Source organism: Nicotiana attenuata, chromosome 1 (genome assembly GCF_001879085.1).
Source record: "Nicotiana attenuata strain UT chromosome 1, NIATTr2, whole genome shotgun sequence".
Lineage (NCBI taxonomy): Eukaryota > Viridiplantae > Streptophyta > Magnoliopsida > Solanales > Solanaceae > Nicotiana > Nicotiana attenuata.
Window position 1 is genome coordinate 57,990,241 of NC_031989.1, and position 10,875 is coordinate 58,001,115.

The following is a 10,875-nucleotide window of genomic DNA, read 5'->3' on the forward strand; positions in this document are numbered from 1 at the left end:
TAGTCTTGATACTTGCTGGGTACCGTTGTGGTATACTCATACTACACTTCTACACATTTTTGTGCAGACCCAAGTATTGCGGAGTCAGTCGATCGTTAGCTAGCTGTTCAGATCTTGCGGTGGAGACTCAAGGTAAACATGCTGCTGCGCTCGCAGGCTTCGGAGTTACCTTCTAGTTTTTTGTATTTACATTGTTTACTCCTATTTCGGAACAGTTGTTTTTAGAGGTTTTCTAGCAAGAACTGTAGAGCTTATGACTTGTACTACCGATTTTGGGATTGTAATACTTGTATAGAGAATTCTAATTTTGGAATTGCTAATCTTTATTTATTTTATTATTATTTTCAAAAGTTGTTAGGCTTACCTAGTCCCTAAGACTAGGTGTCATCACGACACCCAACGCAGGAAAATTAGGATCGTAACAATTAAAAATCATTATAGTTAAATAAGTGACAAATGTCATTCATTTATTAGCTTGGTGTAAACATCCGGTGCGAATGAGTTTTTACCCTTCAAGGCCAGGGAGACGTGGACAAAATGTTTGCTAAAAGCTTATTATTTACCTCAATTGCCATCGACGCAACGTCTTCCACTCTCTATGATATTCTCTCTAATTTGCCCACGTATCATCATAATTTACTCAGGCTAGTCTCTTCTCCATTTAGGGTAACGATGATTTATTTAAATAAATGAAAAAATAAGGAGTAATGAAGAAGAGAACAAAACAAATACTTAAAAAGGGAGAAGAAATAAAAGAAGAGAAAGCAAAGACATAAATAAGAAAGTCCAAAACCTCTCCATTTTTCTCCTTTTTTTTTAAAAATAATAAGATTCATCATTTGCCCCTCCATTTTTTCCTCAATGCACCATTTGACTTAATTATGCCAAGATTTTTTTTTTTATTTTGATGCGCTGGAATTGCTCTGTCATTAAACCCACTAAACTATTTAGCAACTCAATTTCAGATATGCTAGATTAAAATTATTACGCCCAATTATGCGAAGTAGATATGACCTACGCTTTCGTAATATTGCACCTGACAAGTTTCCTAGGAGGGGAAACTTATACTACTAGCAACTGAAATTTTCTATGATACTCTTTAACTTCAACGATACTCCATCAGTAAACAAGTGTCACCACTCCATTAATGCATGAATTCCCCCCATAAATCACATAGACAGATCATCGACTAATTCAATAATTCAATTGAAGTTAATTGTGATTCGGTTGAACTGTGTATAAATGAATGAAAAAGTGAATTGAAACGAATAATGTAATAAGATCACACTCATTTTTAAAGTCCTAAATTTAATTTGTATTTGCCTAAGACAGGTTGAAAACAACAGACGCAAGGAAAGGAAAAAAATTAATAGACTTGCTAGCTAGCACGGGGCCAGCTAAAAGAAGCAAATTTTGTTAGGACTAATGAGTTAGGACCATGAACTTACACATTTCTCACAAATAGAGATGGCCACATTTTTTTTTTTTTTTTTTGGTAAGAGGGGAAACTTGCAGCCGCTACAACCTCTGCCACAGCCTCTGCCCTTCGGGTGAGCACTTTGTGCACACTAGGTAAACCTCCCCTGTGTAATAGCCTGCAAACCACACAGGGGATGTAAACCGCACTAGGCAATTCCAGTGCGACAGGCTCTACCCAGAAAGCATTGAGGGGAGATTCGATCCCAGGCCATCCGTATGGATTACCACCCTCCAAACCAAATAGGCAACCCATTTTCTACCCGTATTAAATATGGGTAGGGTCGAATATTTTATCCGTCTATATCCGACCTACCCGAACCGCTGGTTTGTCACCCCTAACTGACAACAAGAATCTTTACCGGCAAAAGTAGTTATAAACGGCCACTTCAATAAAATCTTGATTCTGGAGTAACTGGCATTTCTACTTTTAACTGCTTCATCATCAAGACAGCAATCTAAAAACCACATAAACAAAATATTGCAAAATTACTTAATGAGCAATATATCACCCAAAATGAGAATTTACAATAACCTTGAAAGACCAAGAGACTTGATCAAAATCTGCATAACCTATGCCTGCATTTGGATCCAGAGAAAAACGAGACTGAGAAGTTGAGATGTAATAAAGGCAGTGGAAGGGAACCAGTAATTCAGAATGTTAAAGTAACCAGAAGCACCAACAAGCGATTTTCTGACTTGACTCTTGAGTGCTTCATGAATCTATCCTGTCAATTGCAAAAAGTTGAAATCACATTTAAAATCCTAATATGTTATGACTAAATTTACACAGAAAGGGACTGGAATATTGGTTCCAGAAGAAAAACTACCAAAGATTAGCCAGTCGATCCATTTAGCTGCTTTCTTCCTTGAACACTTAAGAACCAACTACACAGAATCAAGAAATATAAGTTGAATAGTAAGAGTAGTAAATAAAACAATGTAGGTCCATACAAGATTTTATATGATCTGTTCCAGCAGATGAATGAGTTTTCGGAAAATTGCACCGACTAAATTAGTCTACGGGCTTCTACTAAGGGCTCGAATCCAAGAAACCCAACCTCTCTGCCAAGATATTTACATCTTCGTCTTCACCATCTTCATTTCCAGACACGTCCTCATCGTTAAATAGCTCTTCCCAGAATCCCTCATCGAGTTCTCTATCAGTGTTGCCAAATTGCTCGAGCCCTTCTCTCGTCTCTTCTTCGTGTTGGTCCCTCCTTGCTCTACCAAATCCCTGCATTTCTAAAGCAAGTGCTTCAAGTTCGGATACTTGGAATCCACTACCCTCTCCGAATTCCAAAGGTTCTGATTTTATGGGATGGCTCGATCCTCCAACATCTAATGTACTAGGCCCCTGATCAATAGTTCGTCGCCTTTTCTTAGTTATAGCCTCTTCTAGTTCTTTTCTTTTCTCTTTTTGTCGGATCAACTGTTGGACAAACTCGGGATTCTGCATAGCTCTTGCTAAGAAATTCATCATTTGTTGTTGCTTCCTCTCCGTTCCTTGTAACCTAACCTCCAAAGATCGAAGGTAAGATAGAGTGTTTTGTTGTTGCTGTCTAAGCTTCACTAATTCCATCATTAAGACTTGCTTGTCGCGCCTCAATCGATCAACTTCTCCATCAAATCCGAACCTTCCTAATTCAACACAAGGACCAAGTGCTTGTTCTGTAGGCAGAAGCTGAGAATTAGTTGTTTTTCGTCTCCTGATATTCCTTAGAAGCTGCTTGTTTCCCTTTAGAAATGCCTCGTTTGCAAATTCCCATTTCTCTGGATCAATCTTTCTAAATCCCTGCAACAATCAAATTCCATCTACAGCTCAGTATAATCTTCCAATTTTGCAAGAGCTATCTTATCTTTTTGTCTTTTTTCTTCTGATAGCAAACCATTCTTGAATCTTGAGACTTGTGAATTTTTTTTTCTTTCTTTCTTTTTGGTCCGCACAACTTGTGATAAATATTTTACTACTAATAGGTTTTACCAACCAGCTGAGAACTTGAAGGAAGCATCATTTGAACATCCAGATCAGAGAGGACCTTTTTTGAATATCTTAATTCGTCTGAAATTAAGAACACAATTCTAAAAGGTAAGTTTCACATAGGCAAGTAAACAGTAAAAGTGGGAATTTTGTTTTGAGATTTTCCTTCCTACTAATAACCTTGTAAACACTGAAGCAGGCCATAAGGTGGATTCACTTGTGTGTTCACAAAGATTTAGCAATCAGGAGCAACTTTTATGGCACCAAAAAACATAACAATAATAATAATTACTAATTTGAAAAATAAATTTCCCACTTCAAGATGTATTATAAAGACCAGATTGACAACTTACATAAGTATTTAGTTGTCTGACAAAGCTAGAGAAGTTGTTGTGTTTGAAGAATCTGGGGAGTAAACTAGTGGAGAAGGCATGAGGATCCCAAACAACAAAGCTTTGACCACCTCTGTTCCAAGAAACAACATGATCTGTGCTTGAATCATCCACCATTTCATATGTCTTTGTCAGGAATGGTGGTGGACCGATGTCGTGTAGCCCCTCCTTTGGCTGTGGTGGTGTCATTACCGCCGGCGGTGGCTCACCGCCGCCACCTCCGGAACTTGATCCGGGGTACTCCTCTTTCACCAAGTACAATGGATTCATCATTGTAGTAGTTGTTGAAGTTAGGATGATTTGGACAACCCAAAATTTAAGGGAGTGTTTGGGAGTGAAAAACAGTAGAAAAGATTGTACCTTTGGGAAGAAAATGAAGGATGTAAACTGATCAAGTACTATGATTCTGTATAAATCAGGAAAAGAAGTTTGGATTAGACTTTTGGAAATCTGAAGTAGTTTATGCCGTTAAGCAGTTGAGTAAACAAACAAGAGACACCATGGATAAAAGAAGCTTTGGAAGTAAGTGTTAAAAGGGATATAAATAGAAAGAACAGCAACCCACCTCCTATTTTTAAGAAGGGATAATAAAAAGTAAAATAGTTTTGATGGAAGTTTCTAGACTTCTAGGCATTTGGGGAGTGAGCATCTTCCTCCTTGTGCTTCTCTTCTATTCAATATTTTAATATGTAATTATCCAATTTTTTTTTAAAAATAAAGTTATACAATTATTTTAATATGTAGTCTCTCATTGGGAAATTGGGAGGAGGGGAAGGTTCTCTTCAGAATATGAGAGGAAAGTTCTGGAACTTAGGTATGGTGGAGGTGTGGTGTGGGTCCACAGGAGTTGCAAGTAGTGGTTTTGGATTTTGATGCAGCGGTTTAGGAAATTTGATTGGTGGGATCGTGAAACTCTCCTATTATTGGCTGACATCATTAAAAAATTTGAAAACTATCTACCATCAAGACAAAAGAAATGAGAAGAGAGGAAGGGGGAGTTGGAGAAATATCATGCAAAATGTTATAGAGATATGCCCTTTCTAAAGCCATTCTTTATATTTTGTTTCTGTTTTAATTTTTTTTTTTTTTTTGTGCGAGTATAAACAATAGTCTATCAAAGTAGTGTGGTTCACATGTGCTCATGCCTTTTTCCATAGACCATACATAATAATGTTATATCTTTTTAAAACTATTCAAACAATTCATATATACACGCAAGATTAAAAAATCTCATAATATAATGGTTATTGAGTGTACTTCCACGGGTAAGGTTGTGTATAGGTCAAAATCTGACCATCAAATGGTTATTATTAAAGGAAACGGTAAGAGGTCGGCCAAGCCATGGTCGTGCCCACGAGGCGTAATGGTGACGAGTATCTCGGCTACTGTTGAGATCAGGCCATCAAAAGGCTTACGCGGCAGAACGTAACACATGGGCGGGTAAGGAAGGAGTACGGCCATGAGAGGGCACGCTGGTTAAGAACCATTGGGTAAGAGGGGAAATTGACAATATATATAAGGAAGGCCAAGCAGAAGAAGGGTGAGGACCGAGAGAGAGGAGATAGAAGAGATCTCCGGGGGCAAGAAGAAGAAGAAGAAGAAGAAATTTATAGTCACGACTGTTGTCATAGTCAACAAGGTTGAAACTTCCAGGAAAAAACTTCGAATTGGGAGGGCGTTCCTCCCGGTGAACTGACCGTACCCCAAACCGACACAGGTGAACAAGTAGAGTATACTAGGGCGCTTGAGAGAAGCTTCTACGTGAACATTTGTAACAGTGGTTTCTCCTCCAACAGTCAAGTAACTAGCACTGGTTATTCCAGCAGCAACTCTTACTGTAACAGAACTAGGACCGTCAACTCCAATTGTAGCAGCAGGAATGTCTTCACCACCAGATATTGCACTAAGAGCTTCTATTGCATCAACGGTGGAAATGGAGAGCACTCCTCCAATAACGCATTGATCCTTTCGGCCATCTGCCCTAACTAAAATGGGGATGAAGACTCGTGGAGAAGTTCAACTTTGATTTGAAGAAGCTCACGTACAGGATCGCAAGCTTGTGCAATCCCCTTCGTTGAATCTATAAAGCTAGATCTCGTGTCCATCAACAAGAATCAACCTTTATCCTCTTTATTTCTACAAATACGAAACGATATGTTGAAGTTGTAAGCTTATCATATACATTTAATGCCTTCCATTAAATCTGAGATTTGTTATATAAATTCAATCTCTTGGATTTCAACAATCATGGTGCTTAGATCTAGAGTAGATTATATTTGTCTAAAATTTACCCTCTTTTCATCATTAATTGATTTAATCAATGAGTTTATGTCCATCTTTTGTCTCAAATAAGTACTTTTTTCTTTGTTTGATTTAATCCCCAAATAAATCTCTAATCTCCTTTCGTAATTATAAAATGGTATATAATCAAATCAAATATCTAGTAGCAGTGGAAGATGTACCATATAGTTAATAAGTATAAATACTTTCAATATTTTCCACACTAAATATTTATGTAAAAAAATTAACAACAAAAAAGATTCAATATATAATTTCAAGAGTGTAATTTGTTCAATGGTAAGAGCAGGTTGATCTATCAAAATTAAATCTTGAATAAGTTTAATGTACATATCTATATCTATATATCTATTCTATATTATTATATACTATATAAAAAGCATGAATTTCCTTAGCAAAATGTCGTTCGTCTTTTTTACCCTTTTAAATTATATTTCATATTGGACAGAATAATCTTTTACATAATTTTTCTAATATTTAGGAGATTAAATCTACTAAAACTTAACTTCTTAAATCATTCCTTATTTAAATTATGTAGGAATTTTAATAGTTATGACTATAAGACTAATTAAATTTTTACCTATTAAATTATTTAAAAAATCAGTTGTTTGAAACGTTAGTCCAAAATTTGTATACGAAGGTATTGAAGTTAGACATCAATTAGAACTCAACAGATTCCATTGCTTATTTTCTATCCTTCTGAAAACAAAATCCATAACTACCTTGTGACTATGTGACACATAAATATTTTTTAATAAATTACAATCACCAAAATTTAAGGTATTAATTACAATTTACAAGTCTAATTAAGTTGTTGCTCCTATTTTCTCTCTCTCTCAAACGTTGTATCTTACATGCTTGTGCTATTCTTTTTAGACAAATATCTAAAATCCTAATAAATTATCTATAATTTTTATTTTATCTAACGCAGAACATATTTTTGAAGGATACAAAATAGTTGTCTATTTATTTGAAATGTTTTTGGTCAGTGCTTTCTTTAGAAAAAGTACTTTCCGAGATTAGTAGTTTGTGTTTGACCAATAAATTTAAAATATAATTTTGACCAATGTTAAATCAGAAATTTGTGCTTGGTCGAGATTCTAATTAAATTTTCAGCTTCTGCTACTTACCCAAAAAAATTGTATATTTTCACCTTAAAAGTTTTTCCACACAACTTAACTCTCTAAAATAAGAATTTTAGAAAGGATTTAAAAACTAATTTAATCGACGAAATTATTACCCATTAGAAAGTCTTATTTGAATACTTAGTAATGAAAGATTTTAAATAGATTTTTAACTGTAAAGTCTTTATTTGAATATGTAGAATGCCTATTTTGAAGTCAATTAAAATCTTATTTAAAAGACCCAAAAGTATAATGTCAAATATGAATCAAGAAAAAAATATTCATTTAAGTCGGAATAAACTAATATTAATAATTTGAATCAACCAAAGATATTTATTTCCTTTAATATTAAGAATAAATAATTAAGTCTTTGAAACACTAACAACAAGTTTACACATTTGACCATACGGCTAAAATATTTATGGTCGCTAGCCAATAATCATATATTGCACACTATATATATTATATTATATATTTTTCGGATATTTTCTTGGGTGGACGACTAGTTAAGTTAATTTCTCAAACAATTAGCAAATGAATTCAATTAAGTTAACAAAACTCTATTACAATACATAAATTTAGTTCCATCAGAAAGCATTGCGGTGAAGAAATAAGAAAATAGAGCAAAATGGGTTATATTATGATAGTATGGGTCAAATTGGTACAAATATAAATTTGAAGCAATAAGGATGAACTAGTAGAGTATAAATGTTTCTAAATGAATTGTCATTAATTATAAATTAATTTATTTTTGCATTAAGTCCAATAAATAATGACTCCCTATATTTATATATTAAGTTATTTGTCATAACTTATTACTTAAATATTACTCATTTTTAGAGTTTTAATTGTGAGATAGCTATTTATTCTAGAAACTATTGCCAACCGCTTCATTCGCAAAATCTCTAAAAGATAACAAGATTCGATTTTTCACTTAGTGTTATTTGACAAATCCATAAGTGATAAAAGTGTTTTTTTCGTTAGATTTTTGTTTTCAGTATTTGATCATGGAAATAAACAAGTTTCACAAGATTTTGTCACAAAACTTTTACAAATCATAATATGGCATCAAAGAACTTTTGTGCGACATGATTTCTTTTATTGAACTAGTTAGTGAACATTCACCATTTTTCAGGAATTTAACTTTTTAAAATTTTTACTTTGTTATTTAAATATATTAATTAGTAATATGAACGTAATTTGTCAAAATTATATATTCATCGATATAGGTACACGCGCGAAGCGTGTACCCTAAGACTAGTATTATATTAAAAGCACAAAGACCCTTAGCGAAATGCCATTCATTTTTTCTACCCCTTTAAAATATGGTTCACACTGCACGAATTAGTCATTTGATTATTTTCATATATTAAGAAGCGTAATTTAATTAATTCTCCACTATTTAGGAATAGTCATTTAATTATTTTTCTAATATGAATTTTAACTAATTGACACACGCTAGGAAAGTCTTAGTATAAAGTTTTGCAAATTATTGAAGACCTATTCCATAAAAACCAACTTTCAAATTTAATAAATTAAATACTCCTAGATAGTGGCGTAGGTGATGTAAAGCACTATCCACGTAAATAGTTTTTTGTTATCTTATGGTTTGCCACTCTCATTTTCTTAAAATTTGTTACCTTTTTAATCCGAAAAATAAGAACTCTATTTTCTTCTAAAAATAAATTCCGTCAGAATTAAAGATTATATAGTCAATCTAATTCTTTCGAAAGGTAAAAATTCCTAATCTTATTCCAAAATGCTGTTTATCTATTCTTGCAATAGAAAAGAATGATAAGGTGTTCATAATAGATTTCTTAGATATATCTTTTGTAGACGAAGAAACTTTAAGTTATAAAGTAGATAATATAACCGGTTAAATAAATGTAACGACCCGACTGGTCGTTTTACTTTCTAGAACCCCGTTTCCCTAAATAAGACTTCCCGTACTTGCTTTTACTGATTTATAACTTGCGGGGATGGTTGGTTCGGGATTTGAAAGAGTTTGGGTTGAAATCGGAACACTTGGTTCCTTAAGGTTGGCTTAAAAGGCCAAGTTTGACTTCAGTCAACATTTAGAGTAAACGACCTCGGAATTCGGATTTGAAGGTTCCAACAGGTCCGTTTGATGATTTCGGACTTGAGCGTATGTCCGGATCGGGTTTTGGATAACCCGAGAGCATTTTGGCGCTAATAGTGAAAGTTGATTCCGTAAGGATTTTGAAGTTCTTAAATATTTGGTTTGGAGTGGGTTTTTGTGTTATCGAGGTCCGAACGGAATTTCGAGACCAGGAATAGTTCCGTATTGTCATTTAAGACTTGCACGCAAAATTTGGTATCAATCCGAGTAGTATAAGTGTGTTTCGTCGCATTGGATGTGAATTGAAGAACTTGAAGTTCATAAGTTTGATTCAATTGGTTTTAGGGGGTGATTCTTAGATTTAGCATTGTTCAGGCGTTCCGAGGGTTCGAGCGAGTCCGGTTTATAATTTCAAACTTGTCGGTATGTTCGGGCGGGGCCCCGGGGGCCTCGAGTGTCAATTGGACGAGGCTCGAGTTGAGTTAGAAAAATTTGGAAAGAGCTGAAGCTACAGGTTCCTGTCATAGCCGCACCTGCGGTTGGCCAGTCGCAGGTGCGGACCGCAGAAGTAGTCAACCCTTCGCAGGTGCGGCCCAAGGGGGAGGAGCCACGAACCGTAGATGAGACTCCTCTTCCGGAGAAGCGGAAATGCAGAAGCGTCCCCTGGACCGCAGATGCGGTCCCAGTCAAGCCGGTCCAATTCCGAATATATAGACCTTCCCTCGCAGAAGCGAGACCGCAGATGCGGTCCCCTAACCGAAGGTGCAGAAATTGCTGAAGGCAGTGCCTTCATTTAAAACGGGAATGTGTCATTTTTGACACATTTCACTCATTGTTTGGGCGATTTGGGAGCTTCCAAAGAGGGGATTTCGGCTTAGCATTGTGAGGTAAGTTATTTCTACATAATTTGAGTTTAATTCATAGTTTAGGGGTAGATTATACCTTGTAAATTAGTAAAAATTATGGGTTTAGAGTAAGACCTAGGGTTTTGATAAAAATAAGATTTTACCACGAAATTTGTTATGACATGAAGAAAAAATCATATATTCTTGATCCTAAGGTTATGGGTAACAACTTCCCTCGAGAATTTCCGGAATCCGGGCACGTGGGCCCGGGGATGGATTTCAGAAAACTTGTATTTAGGGTTAGCAAATTACTTTAATAATTAGAATATGAACTCTTAAGCTTGTATTGACTAGTTCTTATCCCGTATGATTAGTTTTGGATCCTTCGGCTCCGAATTGAGGGTTTGAGTGCGTTCTTGATATTGGAAGTAAGCTTTGGAGCAAGGTGAGTTTCTTTTCTAACCTCGTAAGAGGGAAATAAACCCCTAGGTAAATTAAATAAATGTATGTGATTGTCTGTGGGGGTTACGTACGTACGTGGTGACGAGAGTCCGTGCGTAGCTACTATTATGCTAATTTTTCAGGTAGTTTTGGACCCGTATCATGTCATACTTGCAATTTCTTATGTTCTTGCTTGCTACTGAGATCACTTAAGACATGTTAGGGATTGAAATAAATA

The 10,875-nt window shown here is 35.2% G+C and overlaps 1 protein-coding gene across 10 annotated transcripts; it reads right to left on the bottom strand.

The window, feature by feature from the left end:
• LOC109227218 (heat stress transcription factor A-7a-like) lies at positions 1,186-4,521 on the bottom strand. Of its 10 annotated transcripts, none has more exons than XM_019392340.1 (6): positions 3,811-4,521; positions 2,538-3,271; positions 2,307-2,364; positions 2,161-2,204; positions 2,050-2,055; positions 1,186-1,934 (listed from the first exon to the last, which is right to left on the bottom strand). In XM_019392340.1, the coding sequence occupies exons 1-3, from the start codon at positions 4,120-4,122 to the stop codon at positions 2,313-2,315; spliced, it is 1,098 nt and encodes a 365-aa protein (XP_019247885.1). In that variant the 5' UTR covers positions 4,123-4,521; the 3' UTR covers positions 1,186-1,934; positions 2,050-2,055; positions 2,161-2,204; positions 2,307-2,312. The 10 variants fall into 10 exon arrangements, with proteins under 10 accessions (XP_019247885.1, XP_019247872.1, XP_019247866.1 ...); XM_019392327.1 differs by having other exon boundaries at positions 2,012-2,055; XM_019392321.1 differs by having other exon boundaries at positions 2,050-2,204.

What these genes read in the sequence shown, in the direction of transcription:
- LOC109227218 (XM_019392340.1), bottom strand. Translation starts at nt 4,122, where the DNA reads ATGATGAATCCATTGTACTTGGTGAAAGAGGAGTACCCCGGATCAAGT. An exon ending in TCAGACAACTAAATACTTAT is followed by an intron (nt 3,272 to 3,810) that starts GTAAGTTGTCAA and finishes TGATTGTTGCAG; the next exon opens with GGATTTAGAAAGATTGATCC. An exon ending in GTAAATATCTTGGCAGAGAG is followed by an intron (nt 2,365 to 2,537) that starts GTTGGGTTTCTT and finishes GATTCTGTGTAG; the next exon opens with TTGGTTCTTAAGTGTTCAAG.